Below are 21,330 nucleotides of genomic sequence, written 5' to 3'. Positions count from 1 at the left end.
GAAACATCAATAGGATTGGTGAGTAGAGGCACTACACGAGCCTGGAGGAGGGACAGGGAAAGAGAACAGGTTTCTGTAACCCAGGATGCCATTTGGTTGAAACAATACTTAGTTTCAACCTCCTTCTCACTGTCCCAGCTAAGTACTCACTCTCCTAGTCTCCCTTGCAGTTAAAGGTAGCACAGTTTGGGAAGCTTAATTGGAAGTCTCTGAGATTTCTAATAAAGGTTTTTCCTTTTCTGATGAAAGTAGAAAGATATGGCTGGCATTCTGACGTCCCCCCGACTTGAATTCAGACCCAGGGCATAGAGCCACAGCAGCCATTTTGTGACCACAGGAAAAAGAAGCCAAGGGAATCTTAGTGAATTGAGTTCAGCAGTAACATATCTTCAGATTTCTTATTATATGAAAAAAAATTAAATCTTTGTTTAAGCCACTGCTAAGCTGAATACTTTCCTAATAGATATAAATACTAAGTATAATATGACATTGACAGTCTTGAAGCCAAGATCTCAAAACGTGGTCCACAGAGAGTCAAGCAGACATTGCATTATTACACATTTGGAGGGTACAGAGGCTGGCTCTGCCCATGGATTTTGTCCTGTTATTATCTGGATTACAAAGAGGTTGAATAGATTCTTATAAAAACTGATTCAGATTAGATTGTACAGTTTTGAGTAGCCAAGAAAGTAAAAGTTTCTACCCCTCCTCATAGAAAAGGGTCTTACATTTTTCAAATGATTCTCTACATTCCAGATAATAACAATGCCATTCACTTGTGCAATTTTATGAAAAAATACTAAAACCATTCTAAAAACATCAGCTCAAAAAACTACCCAAGACATCTGCTCATTTTTTCATGATGGCTCAATAAGAAGATTTTTTTATTCTCCTCCAAAAAGCATAAGGAATGACATCCTTTCCTGACAGCTTAAAACATCCAAGCAAAATGTAAGTTGGAGCCACGGGCTCTGCACCTGGCAGCCAGTTTTATGTTGTGGGATCCTGCACACATCACAGGGCTACTCTAGCCCCAGGTATCTCTGCCCTGGGTGCGGAACAATAACCGCTATCCCTGCCTGGATGGTGAAGTAGGAATGGAGCTAGTTCTCATATGGGAGGAACAGTTTTGAGAGACAGCAGAAGGGAGGTAGTCGTGGAGGACTTCTGCTTACTAACCTGTGACAATCCTCTCCAAGCCCAGAGAAGGTGGGAAGTGGGGGAGGACTGATGCTTTTCCCCCTCAAAGACCAGCCTCCTGGACCCTCCATTCATCCAGCTTCTTCACCCTCCTGGCCTCTCCACATTCCCTGCCTCTCCATTTTCTCAGGTTCTCCACCTTTCCAGACACTCCACCCTCAAAGACTCTCCACCCACCCAGCCTAGTCATGCATTGCTAAAGATAAATAAAAAAGAAACTTCCTGGGACTCTTTCCTCCTTCTAAAGACAGGAGTAGGTGGTTGAAAAGGAATCAGATGCAATCATAACTTTGACAAGACTCACAAGAACCCTCATGAAGATTCCCTGCCCTCTGAAAAGCCTCTCTTTTCCCAGCCTTATCTGTCTGCCCTCATCCTTACCAGGGCATTCAGCTTGGACTTTGCATGCTCAGTTTTAAAAAAGCATTTATTTCTTCCCCTTTTCCACCATCCCTCTTTTATCTCATCAAAACTTCTTTCTTCAATAAACTGACTCCAAGTATTAGCAGAAAAACCATTCTGAGTAAAAGAGTGCTGAGTTCCATCCCTCAAATGTCTCTTCTCATAACCCCCCTAACCTGCCATGGCTGTTTGCATTTTAGAGAAGCCTTTGCTTAATGTAAAATAAACTCCTACTCCCCATCCCCTCTGGACAGAGTCTAAAGGATTCTTGGAGTTCCTTACAGAAGCCAAAACTCCTCTGCTGGGCTACAGCCATGACTCACCCAGGCCTCTGAATCAGACCCAAGGTATCCCCACAGCACTCAGAATTCCATTCATATACAGATATTGAACCCAAGTGTGCACACAAGGAGCATTATTCACAAGTCATAATTTAATAAAAAATGAAAGGGAATATTGCAAGTGCTCAAATGCAGGTTTCTCTTCTTTCACCTATTATTGTAGACTCTAACCCTTGGCAACTCAGAACAATCCATGAAGATAGAAGATATCCTTTTGGCTAAGAATAAATTTATTCCCTTTCCAATGTATTTAGTCCCTTTTCAGGATTTTTGGTCTAGGTTGAGATAAAAATGCAGAGTATTCAAGAACACAGAAACTATCAGCCTAAAATAAAACTTAGAATAATGTAATGAATGCAACTCTATTAGGCATTCAGTCTTTTCTATCGATTATTTCATTCATTAATCAGGTTAAGCTAGCTTATGCTGAGGAAACAAATAACTGGATATTCTCAGTGGGTTAAAACCATAATATATTAATATTTGTTTTCTACTCATGTCCCATGTCCATCACAGGTTAACAAAGGGCTCCGTGTATTGTAATCTCTCAGGGAACCAGCTGATGGAAGCCCCATGTCAACACAGGCTTCCATAATACTGAAGTCAGGAGAGCAAGAGCTAGAGAGATACAGAGTAATGATCCTTGCCCTGGCTCTCATAAGCTGCTGCCCAGAAATAACACAAATGATTTCCACTCACTATTCATTGGCCAACGTAAGTTCACGGTCACGTCTGATATCAGTGGAGCAGAGAAACATAATCCTCCCACTGGGAAAGGCAGGAAATCTTGGTGCTCAGTAATGTGTAAGGCAACTCCTAAAGCTCTGAGACAGGCATTGTCCTCTTTGATTTAGAGAAAATAAAAGTGAGGCTCAGAAAAGATAAGTTCCCACAGTAGTTAATAATCCAAAAATTTTAACCCAGATATGGGTTAAAATTATGACCCAGATAAGGTGCATGCTCTTTCCACCATATCAGGAATTCCCAAAGGTTGTTCCACAGAATTCTTATGATGAGAGTTCTTAAGCAGTTGTCAGGGGAATGTGGAATAAAGAACTTGGGAAGCACCACATACTATACACCATTATATACTTAGAGGATGCATTCACCTATTTAACTCTCTGAGAAGTCTTACAGTAAAGAAACTTGTTTACGGTGGCTCAAGCCTGTAATCCCAGCACTTTGGGAGGTCGAGGCAGGTGGATCATTTGAGGTCAGGAGTTGGAGACCAGTCTGGCCAACATGGTGAAACCCCATCTCTACTAAAAATACAAAAATTAGCTGGGCATGGTGGCGGGTGCCTGTAGTCCCAGCTACTCAGGAGGCTGAAGCAGGAGAATTGCTTGAACCCTGGAGGCGGAGGTTGCAGTGAGCCAAGATCGCACCACTGCGCTCCAGCCTGGGAGACAGAGCAAGACTCCGTTTCAAAAAAATAAAAAGAAAAAGAAAGAAAGAAAAGAAACTTGTTTAATTCTTTAACATGCATTTCCCAAATCTATTTGACCACAGAGCATTACGATATTACCTCTAATAATGACCACTGGTACACACTTCAGAAAACACTCTGTTACATTATGTGCTTTCCCGAAAGAACTTAGCAGATAACCGAACAGAACTAGCTCTGAGCAAATGAGGCCCAGAGAGGTAAAGTGACCTTTCCAAGGTTACATAACTGGTAGACGTTAGAGTCAGGACAAGAACTGCAGTCTCTAAATATCCAAGTTGGAGCTTCTGCTCAGCTGCTGAGAGGATTGTGAAAAAATGAGAATGTTTTATAAACTGGAAAACACTATTCGAATTTAAGATAGCATTAATTCTCTAGGCAAAGCATTACTGAAATATATAGAATACATGGAAAGACATGCGGTGCTTCAAGATAGGAAGATTAAATTTCGTGAAGATGTCAATTCTCCCCAAATTAGCATATAATGTTTGAAATAATTTTAATCAAAACCTCAATGTGATTGTTTTAAATTGATTAGATAATTGAAAGTTTTATTTAAAAAATAGGTGAGAAAAGTTCAGAAATTTGAACACAACTATGGGGAAGAAATATGTTTCCCTATTAGTTATTAATAAATGTGTATCCACAGTAAGCAAAACATTATAGAACTAGCAAAATAACTGATAGATGGATCAATAACAACAAATAGTTTGCCCTGAAAATAAAGTCCTAGTACATATATGAACTTAATGTTACAAAGAAACAACCAAAATTAGTAAAAAAGGAACTAATATTTTGGCAACAAAAGTAGTGGGTGAGTAATAGCTCTTATATAAAGTTATAAGGTAAATCTCAGGTGGATTGTGGAACTAAATTTTTACAAAATAGCTAGAAAAATTATATAATGATGACACTAATTTTAGGATTAGCAAGCACTATTCAAGCCTAAAAACAAAAATTTATAGGGAAACAACAAATTAAGAAATTTATTTACAATAAAAATAAACATATAATATTATAGCTAATAGTATATACATTAATTATATTTAAAAAACATGGTTAAAGTCCTTAATATATAAAGAGCCCTAGAGGGAAAATAAATAATATTTCTAATGGAAAAAGGGCATGGGAAATAAGAACAATTTTAGATTAAATACAGAGTTAAAAGAATATGTGAAAAATATTGTTTATAGTGGTTTGAACAATACAGACTCAATAATTCATCATAATATGAGACAAATCAAATAGAGATGAAAGGAAAATAATATATAAAGCCAGAATAGTTCTGTAAAACCGTTTGTGAGAGAGTAAATCAGAACAACTTAACTCAATTTTTCTGGAAAGCAATTTGGTAATATACAGCAAACTTACACGATGTATTCAGACTTTGCCTAGTAACTCTATTTGTAGGATTATACCATAAGTATACTAAAGAAACATTCGAAGACAGAAACAAAGCCTGCATTGTTTTTATCAAAAAGCAAGTTTCTAACAATGGAACAATAAAATTGTGATATAACCATAGAATGGAATAGTAAGGAATATTATGCACCTATAATAACCATTTCTGTTTGTGCAATGTCAAAGGTTTTTAAAAGCACAATACATATAATATATTTCAAGTTTTATATATGCTCATAAAATATAAAAGAAACAAATACCAAGATGGAAAAGTAAGAAATTCTCTCTGAAAATCACTTTGCAGATGATTTTTATTTTATCTTTGTGTAAAACCTTACTGTATTTTCTAGAGTGAGCACATATTACATTTATTATTCTAAACAACAAACAACCATGTAAGATACACCATGCAACCTCTCAAATAAATTTTGTGCATTGTACTTCCATGAGAGTAAATGGGAAGAATCTATTTATTCTGCAGAAGCCCAGAAATGAACCCAAGCAAGTGAGGCTTGCATGACACAGAGAGCACATTAAGGGATCCAGAAATGCAGGCAAGGGAAGAAGACAGCAAATGAAAACCAAGGCAGATGACTGGCTGTATGAATTCAGTGCACACCAACTCATTAGCCTTTTACATTTTGCTACCCAAACACCCAACTTAGCTGCACAGAAAACAAAGCTTGCAAGAGTAGCAATTCCAGACTCTGTAGCAGGAATCCTCCTGCTGAGCCTCTCTCATGCCCGCTCTCCTACTGTTCTCATCTCCCAGGATGTTCAACTCCATTCCCTGGTCCTTACGTCTGCTTCTGCCCATCCATGTGTTCGCTCCTCCTGGTTTCTTTTAGCTACTTGATTTTGAGCGTCCCAGATGGATTTTAAATATCAGGTCCAAGCCAAGGTGCGCTCCCACAGAAAAGTTTCTCAGACACTTTCCCTTTTTATTAGCACCTCCAGAACAGAAAATAAATTCCTGAAGGTTTATTATTTTAATTATGTGGATCATCAGGAATAATACATTCTGGGTATTTCTATCATATAGTAATTACTTTGGTTTCTACCACATTGTAGAGATTTGCACTTAATTTACTTAAATGTTAGTTTTCCATATTTCAAGAGTCTAGAGCTTAAATAGCAATTTAAATGTTAATCTCAGTTCTTGTTATATAGCCGACATTTCATTCGTTTATTCAGCAAATATTAATTACTATATAGACTTGAAGCCCAGTGGGTTTCCAAATGATTTCTAACATTTGTGGTTTGCTACATTATGGGAATTCAGATGGAATCCCAGAATTTAATTGTTTCAAAGCTTTCAATACATGCTATTAGTGGTTAATTTGCAAGTCCTCTTGTGATCCAAGAACAAATTGCAAGAAGAGATTCACATTAAAATGATTGCAGAACATTGGCATTTCTGTTTCTGGTGAAATTCAAGAATTCACCAGTAACCAGAAAACTGAATTTGAAAGTAACGCAAATGTGGTCCCACATGCCAAGCCCTGATCGAAATGAGAACGTTTAGGATGTGGGAGATTAACATCGTTAACAAAACATGATCTACGATCCACGATACTGATGATAAAAACTCCAAACCAATAACTATGTCTTTCTGGTCAGAGGAGAAATGACTAATGCAGTTATTCAACATGTCCTGAAGACTAAACTAAGAAATCAATGTCAGGCAGTAATCCAGAGTCTGCTGAATCGCTTTCCAGTACAGTCCCAGTCTGAAGGCGTTAGTATTACATTCCATCACTTGTAATGATGGTGTTGAGAGGTAAGGCAAAGGCAATTCAGATGAAGACAACTGAGGAAGATCGCAGATGGACAAGCATCTCTCCTCTTGAGGGCACGTTCTTCTAACTCAGGACAATGACACAGGCCCTGGACCTTGTCCCATTATTAAAATAATTGGCTTTCGGACAGAGCTCCAGCTTCTCATCGTAAACTTTTCTCTGCCGTTACTACCTCAAAAGTGCCTGAATGGCCACTGTCTGTCCTCACTAACCTGCAGTTCTCACTCTCTGCCTTCACTTACGCTGTTGCCAGGCACTCTACTTCTTAGCTTGGTTACTTCTACTCATTGTTTCAGACTCAGCTCGTATAACAATCTCTGTAGGCTATACCTGTTGACCAGCCATGACCAGCCCCTCCCTAGGTTCTATTACATGTTCCTTATTTGGGTTTCTACAACATCTTTATCATAGAAGTTCACACTGAAAATTCTGGTTGACATACCTGCCTCCACCATCAGACTAGAAGCTCCTTGTCTTAGCCTCCCTTATATCCCCAAAGTACGTTGAACTTTGGTATTAGATTCTCAGAAATGTTTATGGAATTTGACTGTACAGTTTACAAACCAGTATAATCACGTCTCCAGCTCCATGATTTTCAGGAGAGATTCCCACTTCTGGCCTAAGTGTCATTTCTACACCAACATGTAAGCAAGGCTCTCTCCTTGGGGTAAATGCCTTTGCCTCTGTTATACTACACGGGAGTTCACAGAATGACTCTCAGTTCACAACTACTTGGAATAATCGTGGTCCACAGTCTCACTCTCCAATTCAACAGGCCTAGGCTTCAACTGCACCTCCCATCCCATCCACTTTCTCTATTCTTCATGAAGAAGGTCTCTGTCAGCTTGTCTTACCAGTCTCCAGACAGGTCTAGAGGCATTGCAGAGGGTGCAATCTCTCCCTGTTCTAGACCCTTGTTAAAGTGGTATGAAAAGCCTTACAAAAGTATTAAAACTTGAGCTAACAACCAAATTCATATGTAGCTTTTTACAGGTTTCTTACTTTTTTGTGAATGTTTAAAAAATCTTGTCATACATATTTTCATAATTGAGTGTTATAACTGATGACAATCCTGGATAATCTGGGACAGAATCCCCATAGTTCATGGTAAAACAGTTAGAAAATGTGAATGCCAACAGGAGGTCGTGATGACCATAATTCAACTGTATTTGCAAGCATGCCTCCCAGCTGGGTTGCTCAGGGGTTGGTGGCAGGGGAGGGGAGGAGAGACAGATTTTAAAAAGAGGCATCATCAGAAGGAGATGGCTGTCAGGGAGAAAAATGGCAGGCCCTCCTGAATTAGCCCAGTCCTACCTTCAGGCCTCCTTGTTGGCCTTGACTGGTTATTGACCACCTGTCATTGCTTCTGTAGCAGCAGGTGGGGTGAGATGTAGGAAGAAGTTGGGATGACCTCCCAAATGACAGATTACCAACTGTCCAGTTACTGCCCGGGGTCACCACATCCTCACATTGTGTCTTATTCTCCAAGTCTAATTAAGCAGCTTCAGGAACACAGAACTTTGCTATCTGCTCCTGCCTGTTTCACTTACAATCAGGTGCCCATGTATGTCTCTGGGTTACACTGTGACTGATCCCTAATAAAATTAGAGATTTTCTATCTTTGCACTTGATATTGCCAACTCACCTAAGCAAATTAATGAGGCTTTGAGTAGGCCTCAGAGCCTGCTGCTGTGAATGACGGAAGCCACACAAGTCTCAGTGACAGAGAAGTAGAATTTCATTGTCTTCTCACTGAGAAGTGACACCAAATCATTGAAACCTTTTTTCTGATACTTTCTTTCCTATCTTGGAAAATTGCAAATATTTGCTACTTCCTGTGTTGGAGATACTCATCTTCAACATCACGTACATAACAACCTTCCTAAAACAAACCCTGAAAACACGAGGGGCACGGAAAGCTTTGTGACTACCAGGACAGCTGATGTAGCTACATCTTCTGTGACATTTATCACTACTGTTGTGTGGGCGCCACATGTTGCCATAGAGTCCCTCCATTCCTCCAAGAAATGGACCTTACGCTCAGTCCTGGGGGAGACAGTCATGAATCCAACCCAGCCCCGGAAACTCAGCTTCAGGCAAGTTTTGGCTCAGAAAGAAAATGAAGAATTGTCTCTCCCTTGAAAATTGAAAGTAAATGAGGCAACTTCACTATCCTCGAGCCAAAATCGGGACAGAAAACTACTAGAGTAAGCAGGGCATGGTCTTTCCAATTAAGCAAAGCTACATTCAAATCCCAGCTGCATCATCCAATGAGCCAGTAACCCAGGTAAGTAACTTCTCTGAACCTCATTCCCTTACCAAAAGATTGAGGACAGTGATAACTCGTTGGTCAAGTTGTGATGGTTAAGTGAGCAATATGTAAGGCTTATCAAATGATCCTTGGCACATGACAATCAATCAAAAACATGTACTGTGCACCTACTACATACATTACAAACTCAGTAAGCCATGTACTGGATTAATGTGATTCACTCAAATTATTTCATTCCCTTTCACCCTACTATTGCTAAAGATACTTAGGCTTTTTGTCTTCCAGTTTTTAGCACCTAACTGAAAAAGAAGATCATTATTCCTTGGATCTGGATAAATCCAGACTAGCCTGACAGATCCAGAATCGACTAGAGTAACTAATGTCCTATATTTCCTGAGATAATTCCCATTTCAAATGACCTTTTCTGTGATTCTTGTAAGTAGCCTTGCACTTGTCATCAACCATGTTTCCATCCAACAGATATTTATTAAGCACCTTCTATGGGCCAGACAGATGCCAGGGGTGGAGTTGTGAACCAGGCTTAGTGCCTGCCAGCATGGACATCCTTTTGGCTCTGGAAGCATGGCTCATGGAGCCACATCCCAACTATCAGCCCTGTGGAAGCATCACCATCCTCAAAGGAACCCTGCAATTCATCTTTCTAAATCCCAATTTGCAATTATCCAGGTCTGCAGAGAACTGATGTCACTGTGTAGCCTGATTAACTTGAGGTTAAAAGCCAATCAGTCATGTACCAGCAACCATGTAATTGAGCTGAGAACAGGCCAATCTTTAGTTACTGAAACATTTTAAATACATTTCTTATTTCCACTCAGTATTTGACCATCTGGCTGGAATTTTGCCTCACATCACCACTAGGGGGCATTTTATGCCCAACTATATTCTGCAATAGTTTGGGGATGGTGTTGGGACACCATCAGTACACTGTGGTGGGGTGTGGGTAGGGAGAATGCTTCTTAGGCTTAGTGAAATTCCAATAGACTAGTACCAAAAATGGGATGAACACGGTGAATTCAAGCATCACTCTGAAAAGGTAGTGAGTTATCACCCCTCAAATGTACGTATGTAGTCCACAAACCTCAGGGAGGAGATAAACCGATTTTTATTGCATATCTACTATGTAGCAGGCACTGAGCTAAAAACCTCCATCTTCATCATCTTATCCACCCATCACAACTATTCTGAGATAGGTTTCGTCTTCATCCTCATTTTACAAATAAGAAGGTCAGAGAGGTTATCACTTACAACCTATCACACATCCAACAAGTAGCAGAGACAGAGTCCAGGTCAGGTTGGTTTCAAAGCCTATCAACTTTTCTTCCACGAGGTTCACCTGGTTGTGATATTCTCACTCCTCTGAAATTGTTTCCTCAATCCCCATTACCGTGACTCTCCCGATTATCCTGGGATTTGTGTGTGTCTCTGTGTGCCTGTGGGTGGGGAGGGGGACATGCACGCGTAATATGGCTGTGAATAAAGGAGCAAGCAGTTGAGTATTTTCATACTTAATGACCCTTGTACTAGTCAGTGAAACAGGATTTAAACTTGACTGAGTATAACTTATACACTCAACCTATTTTATTGTCTTGTAGCACCAACACCTTACACTATGTCTGGCATAGAGTAGGCAATTAATAGATGTTAGATGAATTAATAAACAGATAAATCAACATGGCTCTTAGGAAGACCCCAGAAGCATTTGGCCAGGGAGGCTTCCTACATCTAGAAGTGTCCTGAAGCCTATGAAGTAAGGGGAGATAATCTTCCAATAGAAAATTCCAAAAGATGTGGAGGTGGGGAGGGTTTCACTTATAGGATTTGCTCAGCCTGCCCTAGAGACATCAGCCAATCAAAGGAAAATAGACCCCAACCTGTTTACAGAGCTCCTTGGACTTACCGTCCCAAAGCACAGCCCAAGAACAAAAACCCAGTCCAAGCAATCACTGACTCACCAGTCCCAGGGAATGATTTCCAATTCACTGATACATCAAACCAGGGTGATTTGATATGTAGTGCTTGTCACTCTGAACTTTCAACAATGCAGATCTGAGCTCCGGGACTACTTTGAAAAGACTGGATTCCTTGGCTTGGATTGCACTCTACAAAGATGAAGAAAGCAGTCATTTACTGCCCACTGGGGACCAGAAGTGTCTTCCATAAGACAGAAACTTCATTTCTGGAAATGTGAACTTTGCTGCCAGGGTCATAAACGCCAACTCTGTATGTGAAAAGCAGACCATTTACTCACTTCAGCATTTATTTTTCTGGAAACTCATGTAAGTAAGGCCTGCCTGTACTTACATGAGGAAAGGAAAACATGAAAGAGAGATATAGTCTGAAAATGTAACGTTGACTTCCAATGCAAAACTCCCCTGAATTCACTTATTCTCTTCCTCTTTCCAATTCTCATCCAATAGGCTATCAGAAAGTAATTTCAGTTGAAAAGGCTTCCATATCAGAAGTAGAAAAGAGGGAAGGTCCCTATTCCCTTCCACTTGCTGGAAAACTGGAGGAATGTCCACAACGTGTAGAGTAGGTAAGACGTTCTGAGGGAGGGGTCGACAGACTCCTCTGCTCTCTGACAGGAAGTAAAGGCCTTCCTGGGGGGTCAGCAGAGAAGACATCAGCCCCAGGGCATTCCACTACTCAGAGTCCATCCACTGAGGCTGGGGCCACCTCCAGTGAGCAAATTTCTGTGGGAGGTTCACTGAATGCTGCAGACCTCACAGAAGAGGATTGTGGTCAGTGCCTTCTCCCAGCTAAAGGAGTGTGGACGGCTGGCTAAGTAAAACTTGGGCGAGGCTATGGATGGTGCCAGTGAAGACAGAGCCTCAGTAAGGAAAACATTCCTGTATCTACTATCTTCCTCACATCCCACCCTTGCCTCCTTCTTTGGCTGCTTCCAGACATTGTTCTCACCTCTCCCACCATGGAGACCTGGCTTTCTGATCTGGCAAAGAAACATCCTAAGTGCTTTAGCTTTTCTCTTCCTTCTTCTTTCTCCATTCAAGAATGAAAGAGTTCAACAGAGACCAATACAGTACTGGGCAAGTGCAGAAAAAAACCCCCCCCTTGCCCCGTCTTGGCTTTTTAATTTTTTTCAATTTTTTTTTTTTTTTTTTTTTTTTTTGTTGACAGAGTCTCACTCTGTCTCCAGACTGGAGTGCAGTGGCACCATCTCAGCTCACTGCAACCTCCGCCTCCTAGGTTCAAGTGATTCTCCTGCCTCAGCCTCCCGAGTAGCTAGGACTACAGGCACGTGCCACCACGACCAGCTAATTGCAATTTTTAAAGAAGAAATTGCTTTAAGGCATCAACATGCTTCTCTTTACAAAACGGATTCCCTACAAGAAACAGGAGTAAATCTTGGAAAATCTCTTATTTGTATTCTCAGCAGAGCTTGAAAGGACATTGCATTAAGAAAAGGGACACAGTGGCTGGGCGAGGTGGCTCACACCTGTAATCCCAGCACTTTGGGAGGCCGAGGCGGGCGGATCATGAGGTCAGGAGATGAAGACCATCCTGGCTAACACAGTGAAACCCTGTCTCTACTAAAAATACAAAAAATTAGCTGGGCGTGGTGGTGGGCGCCTGTAATCCCAGTTACTCGGGAGGCTGCGGTAGGAGAATGGCATGAACCCAGGAGGCGGAGCTTGCAGTGAGCCAAGATGGCACCACTGTACTCCAGCCTGGGGGACAGAACTAGGCTCTGTCTCTAAAAAACAACAGAAAAGAAATTCTTATAAACTTCACTGTAAACAATGGAAAGCAGAATATGATGGGGAAGAGACAGAGAGAGAAGAGAAATGCAGGGAAGACTCATACAGTAAAAATCAAGCAACTACAAACTAAGTAGAGGTATGCAGTGCCTTGTGGATTCAGTTTCTTCTCCCACACGAAGAACAGCAGCAGTGGAAGAGATAGCACCTCTTTTCCAGCCAGCCAGTGTGCTGTAACACTTCCTCGGCCTCCTGGCAGTGCCAAAGACATGTATGGCGGCCTTAGCCAGAAAGAGGAGGCCATCCCAGCCTCCAGCATGGGGCTGTGAAAGTAGACGTAGGTGACCCACTAGAGCTGTGAACTCCTTCAACTCTAGGGCCGAAGTGCCATATTGAATGAGCACAGTTCTTGAAAGGTCTCCAGGGAACCCATATCATATCTTGAACTAACCCAAACCTCTAAATCCCCTAAATCTTTCAAAGCTGAGAGAGAGAGAGTAATTCATCTTTAGGGATTGATACAGACTAGGCTATGATATTTGGAGCCCACCCACTGGGAACCATGGATAGGATGATTATATAATTGACTATCCAACCAAGACACTTTTTGAGAGAGAAAGGGAAATTTAAATAATTATCTTGGGACAGCAGTTGACAACTAGGACTGTCCTAGGCAAACCAGGTTTCATAATTACCCTAGCCATGGACCACACTTTGAGAAGCACTTTCCAAAGGCCTCCGCCACGTGCAGCTGCTCATAGCCAAGCTCATGCTACACAGGTGGAAAAGCTTCTGGAAAACTGGGGCGCTTCCCTAGAAGACTCAGAATGTTAACAAGGAATAGGGAAGAAAGAGAACTAAGAGCTTGGCACAGGAGGGCTGGCCCAAAACCTGTGTCACAGCGCTGCCCTGGGCATTCACACCAAAGCTCATTCTAGAGACCAAAAGTATTTGATGGCCTTCTGTCATACTTTACCTGCCAGGCCACCTGCTTGATGGGCTCTTTCCTGAACCTAGACACCCTCAGGGCACCATCATCCTCCCTGATAGAATATTGTATTAGAACAATTTGAGGAACATAGACACATTATCCCCAACCCTGTCCCTCAACTGTTTCATCTGTCAGCACCATGGTGTCAGTGAGACCTTATGATGGAGACTTCCAAGCCACCTGGCTGCTTATGTTAGTCTGCAAGTTGTTCCATTGTTTTTTAAAAAGAGGTCCTCCAAATTCAAATCACTTGTTTATGTCCCACTGCTGACACATCACCTGAATGGGAAGTATCAGTCTACGACATCAAAGGCCTCTCCTGTTGTATCTGCTACTGACAGCACTGTTGTCCATCTATCTCAATGGGGAGAATTCTCTTACAAAAATTCACTCCCTCCACTCAGTACAGTACTTTGCATAATAATTAGTTTTCATTCCTGATGCTTTATCACCCATTTAAAGACTGCTAGAGAAATGAGTTATCCAGGATATGACCCCTCTAGTCATCAAAGAACCAGAGAAAAAGTGTGTGGCTTGAAGCTGAGCAAAGATGGTGCCCTCCAAGTGGGATGTGACATATGTATGCTGGACATGATATATCTGCAGAGCTCTCCAACCCTGTCATCCTCCCACTCTAGTTGTGCAGCCCTCATCCTCCCCCCACATCACCACAATGCCTATCCTCATTTCCACAGTTCTGCAGTTCCAAGGCCCTGACCTCCACCTAGGATCTCAGAAACTGATCTGTAAATCCAGGATGGAGAGCCTAAATATCAGATTGATAAAGTATAGGACTCATGAAGATGCTCATAAAAAATTTCTTAGAAGGCCAGGCATGGTGCTCATGCTTATAATCCCTGAACTTTTTGGGAGGCTGAGGCGGGCGAATCACTAGGTCAGGAGGTGGAGACCATCCTGGCTAACATGGTGAAACCCCGTCTCTACTAAAAAATCAAAAAGTATTAGCCGGGCGTGGTGGTGGGTGCCTGTAGTCCCAGTTACTTGGGAGGCTGAGGCAGGAGAATGGCATGAACCCCGGAGGCAGAGTTTGCAGTGAGCTGAGATCATTCCACTGCACTCCAGCCTGGGTGGCAGAGCAAGACCCTGTCTCCAAAAAATGAAACAAAACAAAACAAAACAAATTTCTTAGAAGGATTGTTAGATTAATAGCATTCCTGCTTTTTTTCTTTTTACTAATTAATCATTTATCTTAATCTGTTTTACGCTGCCATAACAGAGTATCAAAGACTGAGTAATTTATAAAGAAAAGTAATTTATTTCTACAGTGTGAAGGTCTGGGAAGGTGCTGGTATCTGGTGAGGGCTTTCTTGCTGCATCATTCCATGGCAGAAAGCAAGAGGGTGAGAGAGGGACAAGGGAAGAGAACTGAGTTCATTCCTTTATCAGTAACCCATTCCTGCAATAACTAACCCACTCCCACAATAACGACATTAATCCATTCATGAGGGCAGAGCCTTCAAGACCTAGTCACTTCTTAAAGGTTCTACCTTAACTCCACTGCTTTGGGGATTAAATTTCAACATATGAACCTTGGAGGACACATTCAAACCACAGAAATATTCTTCAGTAGAACTTTAATATTACTGTCTTATAAAATTCTGTCAAATGAACAAAAGATAACCCATAATTATACTATCCTAATATGACTGCTTTTAACATTTTACTGTACTTCAGCCTTTTTGCTATGTATATAATTTTACAGAGTTGTAATCATACCCAGTACATGATTTTATCATGTTTTCCCACTTACCATTATATTATAGGTATTTTTAATATTGCTACATGGTCTTTGTGGTTGTCATTGTTAATAGCTATGCTGTAATAGTTCACTGAATTGAAGTGCTTTATTTACTTAGCTACCCTATTATCTTTAAACAATTTCTAATTTCTTTTTACAATAAATATGGACATCTTTGTGACAGTGGTGTTCTTTTTCACATCTTGACCTACTTTTCACACAGTGTTACAATTACTTGACCAAAGAGTACAAACTTTTTGTCTCTTGACATATATTTCCAAAAGATTTTTAAAAGGTGTATTAATCTACTCTGCAGCTGGCCTAAATGAAGACCATTTTGTCATTGTTTTCCTGAGAGCAGAGCTTCCAAAGGTAGGGATATGGGGCCAGGAGGAAGAAATCCAGCACCAAAGCCTGGGCCATGCATTCTGTAAGGAACCCCGGTTCTCACTGGTACACTGGTCTTATTTTTCTCTGTTTCTTGCAGACTGAGCAATTGATAACTCTGTGGGTCCTCTTTGTTTTTACCATTGTTGGAAACTCCGTTGTGCTTTTTTCCACATGGAGGAGAAAGAGGAAGTCAAGAATGACCTTCTTTGTGACTCAGCTGGCCATCACAGGTAGGTCACTATGCAAGTGAGAGGAGGAAGCTGTATGTGAAGTCCCTATGGCTTCCTGCTTTTAATGAATTTTATAAAAAAAAAAAAAAAAAAAAAAAGGTAACACATCAGTAAATTTGGGAATAATTTCTGAAACAATATAAAACCCATGTTTGAATATTTCCTCTGGCATACTTAACACATATGAATGCCTCTAAGATTTCATTATAAAAGTAACTCACTACACTAATGGAAATACCATTATCAGTGCCACCAAATGGTTCTGTAGGGTTTCCCTGTTTTTATACACAATAGCCTCCATAGTTTACTAAGGTGATATTACCATATCATCCTGCATTATGAGCTTAAGGAATACATCCCAGAAAATGTACCAGCACTATCGCTATTCAATTATTAATGTTAAGTCTTGAGTACTTTGCAGATTAAAGCCTGTGGACATTGCTTTTGAAATGCAAATGATGTGCAACAGCACTACTGAGGGTAGTATAATGAAGTAGTATAATCTCAAGGATCGGGATGCTTAAGTGTAGACTTTGGAAATGACTGTTCAGTAGAAGAGTGAGCACAGCACACCTAGTAGAGGAATGGTGCAATATTCTCAAAGAAGAAAATGATCTGTGAAAGTAAGAGCCCCACAGACATGAGTAGAGCTCATGTTCAAAAGGAAAAGAAAAACACAACCAGGGAAAGAGTCTTGCTCTACAGGCCAGAGAAGAAAGTGAGAAAATGGGATTCACAGAAGGTCCAGCAAAAGCCATGCTTGGAGTCCTAAGCTCTGGGAGCAAGATGGCTGTTATATTAGCTTAATTTGGATCAGACTATAGAAAAAAAATGCAAAAAGGAAAATGTAACTATTAAGTGCTTACAAGGAGTGATGGTAAATGACTTTCAGAAAGGGCTGTTTGGTATATTTCAACCTGTACTGTTATCTCAGCTGTAGTAATGGTAGTGGAGCTCTTTGGAATTTAGTCTTGAGCCAAAAATATATGACACTGTAACTTACAAGAGAACCTTAGCCATACATTGTTGGTAACCTGAAATACCCCTTTTTCTTTCTAACAAAGTATAACAAGCCCATCTGCTTGAGCTAGGCTGCAGTGGCTAGGGTAAACATCCAAGGTACCATTGAAAAATATAGAGAAGGTAAAAGGAGCAAGAGTTCTGAAGATGGAACCTGGGATGGGGGAAAGTTTCTTCAATCTTTCCTACCAACAGGGATTCTAATTTTTCACTCCTATGATTGCAGAAGTAGAGATAATTAGGATCATCCAGCAAATGCTTAGAGGCAAATATCCCTGGATGAGGATGCTACAACTTATTTTCATTATATTTCTTTGATTACAGTGTGGTAATGCATGTTGTATGGAACTATGTATTCTTTTAGAATGAAAGGATTTAGACGTGGCAAGAATATCAGCTTGAAATTTAAAGTTTTGTCATAAACAATAAACACATGATAATTGAAAATTCACTACATATTATCAAAGAGAAAAGTTGTATGTTCTATTCTAATTCATAGTCATATTAATCTGGGTTTAATTTCATATACATCTCCTAGACTGTTTTTATTTGTTAATTGTTTCTAGAAAAACTCTGTCAGGTCAGAAGCATTTTAAATGAAGAATTCCTGAAGTGAAAAACACTGCCAAAGGTCTAGGATTGAAGCTCAATAGTCTGAGATTAAATTTATGTGTTATTGAAATTTCCTTCATACACTTTCACCATGATCACAGATCCTTTGGTAAAGGAGGTGAGCATACATACCTGAGTCTCGAGCATGCATATAAAAGTTACCCAGGCATCAATTGAGAGGCCCTGTGCTTTGAGACATATATAAAAATGTGGTTTGAGTCCCCCATCATATGTCAATGTCCTCCTTTAAGATTTCTTCAAATTCTGTGGAATTTATATTTTTACTTCTCTCTTTTGCTTCTTGTTTCCTCCTTCCACTAAATTCTTGCTCTGTCTCACCAGCATCTCATCTTTCTGAGCTCCTCTTTTTTTGTGGTTGTTTCATGCTGTCCCTAACAAGGCACTCAAGGCACCCTCCTTTCCTTTATTTTCTTTAAAATCATTCACAAAAGTATGACTTTCTATGTTTAAAAGACTTTTCTGAATATTTCAGGTAATATAAGGATATTGCATCATAGAAAAGTAAATACCTTAAGAGCAAATATTTCATTTTCTCAGAACATTCAGCTGCCATCAGAAATGTTTCAGTTTGATCATGCCACTGCACGTCAGCCTGGGCGACAGAGTGAGACTCTGTCTCAAAAAAAAAAAAAAAAAGAAATGTCTCAGTTTTACTTTGCTTCAGCCTCACTATTCTACTCTCTCTTCAAGATGTCTAGTATCTTGTGCCAAGAAATTTTAATACTTTCCTCTATTTTTTGTTTTGCTTTGTTCTTACCGCTACCAAACCATGATCTCAGAGACCCCTCAACTTCCAAAAACCAAGTATCAGGCCAAAAAGCAAGTATGAGGTTTTTTTTTTTTTTAAACAAAGGAAGTTGCTCCCTAAAAAAGAACCCTGGAACTAGTTACAATGATAAACAGACAAAGAAAAATACACATTCATATTTATAGTTACATATGTCATGGCTAAAAATAAATTATTCTGAATTGTATAAAACTGTAAGATATACAGTGATAACTCAATAATATATTGTATTAGTCTGTTCTCACACTGCTATGAAGAAATACCCGAGACTGGGTAATTTTTAAAGAAAAGAGGTTTAGTTGACTCAGAGTTCTGCATTGCTAGGGAGACCTGAGGAAAGTTATTAATACAATCATGGCAGAAGGCAAAGGAGGAGCAGGTACCTTCTTCACAAGGCAGCAAGGTGGAGTGAGTGCGAGCAGGGAGAATGCCAGATGCTTATAAAACCATCAGATCTTGTGAGACTCACTCATTATCACAACAACAGCATAGGGAAACTGCCCTCATGATCCAATTACCTTCTCCTGGTCCTGCCCTTGACACATGGGGGTTATTACAATTCAAGGTGAGTTTTGGGTGGGGACACAGAGTCAAACCATACCCTATATTATGTGCTGTGCGTGCAAAAATTTCGAACTGGTTTTAGGCCAATACTCCTGCCTACAATAATTAGAAAAGCTGGACAAAATCTAAACATTCGTTAGAAGGTATCATATAGCTGCCAAAGACAACTAAGACTTGAGGGGCCAAGATTTCACAGAACAGAAAATTTTGTGAGATAAATACGTTATTTGACACGACTATCCCCTTAAAGTATTAGCTGATTTAAAAGCAGAAACTGGGGCTGAAAACCTGAGTAGAGCTTTCGGCAGTTTCATTGGACTGATGGGGCAAAAATTAATCTGCCAAAGCATAGAGGCTTTGATAAATATTCCAGGGTTTCTATTGGTACTGCTGAAAGACACAACCTACAAGTAAGAGTAAACTAAAAGTGGATCAGCCCTCATCAAAAAATGAAATACAACCCCAAACCCGAATGAAATCAGATGATCTACCTCTGCATGCACACAAACCATCTGCTAGTGCAAAAATAAATCTTCTTTGGGGGAAGAAAGCATTATCCCATATCAAATTAACTACAATTTTCCATGCACAATGTTCAGCACTTGATTAAAAAACAACCAGGAATGCAAAAATACAAGAATTATGAAAAACAAGGAGAAAAATAGATTATGAAGAGTTGCAGAAGAGATCCATCTATTGGCATTATCAAGATACAGAATTTATAACTGTTGCTTATCTGTTTAGAAACTACAAAATAAGATTAAAGGTTGAATATCCTATCTCCAGGCTTTTGATGCACCTGCCCCCTTAAAATTGGAGCTTGAGCACACAAAGAACTCCCTTTCCACACAAAGAACTTGGTGTAGTGGCACTTCCTCCACTCCACACCTGGATGTAATTCCAGCCATTTAACACACCTGCCCTAATGGACTAGGCGTTTGAGCCACCTCTTCCTCCCATGCAAAGACCTTGTTATGGCTGCAGTTTCTCTGCTCTTTCCCCAGACATATCACCCAACTCGAGGTGCACCTGCTCCCCCAGATTAGGAGTTTGAGCTACCCCTATGTTCACCAGGAAAACTTTGTGGCAGCAGTGGTTTCTCTCCACCTTGCCGGGGCATATTTCCAGGCATCTGGCACACTTGATTGTCTAAATTAGAAGCCTGACCTGCTCCTCCCTGCAGAGATCTTGGTAGAGCAAAGCTCTCTTCACTCAATGCCCAGACATATTTCCAGGCATTTGAAGAACCAACTCTTTTAGATTAGGAATTTAAGCTTCCCCCACTTCCTGTGCAGAGAACTTGGGACAGTGGAGGTTTCCAGATTCTATGCCTAGGCACATCTCCAGGCACTTGGCAGCTGCCCACCAGACCCTGCCTCAGAGCTAATACTTCTGCCTGCCATTGGGAGAACTGTAGGAGAGCTTGCTTAGTCTATCCCACCCATCTTGGCCCCGACTCCAGAACTAAGCACGGAGCTCAGACCACTGTGCATTCCACAGATCAGCCCATTGCCCGAGTCAACAGAACTTCTCCCAGTAAACAAGAATCAAGTATATACCCGTTTGAGTCAGCTGCAGCTGAACTTTATGCATAAGCATCACCTACTGACCTGGAGGTTGAACTGCACAACACAGTAAGAAATCTGGGGCCAGGCACGGTGGCTCACGCCTGTAATCCCAACATTTTGGGAGGCCAAGGCCGGCGGATCACGAGGTCAGGAGATGGAGACCATCCTGGCTAACAGAGTGAAACCCTGTTTCTACTAAAAATACAAAAAATTAACTGAACGTGGTGGTAGACGCCTGTAGTCCCAGCTACTCGGGAGGCTGAGGCAGGAGAATGGCATGAACCTGGGAGGCGGAGCTTGCAGTGAGCTGAGATCGCACCACTGCACTCCAGCCTGGGCAACAAAGCGAGACTCCATCTCAAAAAAAAGAGAAAAAAGAGAAAATGCTTAGCTATCAAACCTAAGAAATTGGAAAACAGAGAATCCTATTCATTAAGACTAAATTAAGCCTTCCGGCTAGTGTGATTTTGTAAGTTACTCTAAATTCCTATTTATAGAAATTGCTGGCCTGGTGCGGTGGCTCAAGCCTGTAATCCCAGCACTTTGGGATGCCAAGGCAGGCAGATCACAAGGTCAGGAGTTCAAGACCAGCCTAACGAACATGGTAAAACCCCGTCTCTACTAAAAATACAAAAACTAGCTGGGTGTGGTGGCACATGCCTGTAATCCCAGCTACTTGGGAGGCTGAAGCAGGAGAATCACTTGAACCCGGGAGGCGGAGGTTGCAGTGAGCTAAGATCCGCCACTGCACTCCAGCCTAGGCGACAGAGCGAGAATCCATCTCAAAAA

General features: G+C 40.8%; 1 protein-coding gene across 5 annotated transcripts in view; it reads left to right on the top strand.

Moving 5' to 3' along the window:
• NPSR1 (neuropeptide S receptor 1) overlaps window positions 1–21,330 on the top strand; it is a 284,313-nt gene that overhangs the window by 8,115 nt on the left and 254,868 nt on the right. For all 5 annotated transcript variants that reach the window (XM_011973102.1, XM_011973089.1, XM_011973111.1 and 2 more), the window contains exon 2: window positions 15,837–15,969. In XM_011973102.1, the coding sequence (XP_011828492.1) occupies window positions 15,837–15,969 (133 nt within the window). The remainder of the gene's footprint in view (window positions 1–15,836; window positions 15,970–21,330) is intronic.

Source organism: Mandrillus leucophaeus, unplaced genomic scaffold, assembly GCF_000951045.1.
Source record: "Mandrillus leucophaeus isolate KB7577 unplaced genomic scaffold, Mleu.le_1.0 Scaffold100, whole genome shotgun sequence".
Taxonomy (NCBI): domain Eukaryota; kingdom Metazoa; phylum Chordata; class Mammalia; order Primates; family Cercopithecidae; genus Mandrillus; species Mandrillus leucophaeus.
Note: the sequence above shows the minus strand (reverse complement) of the source record. Positions and strands in the feature narration are given on the sequence as shown.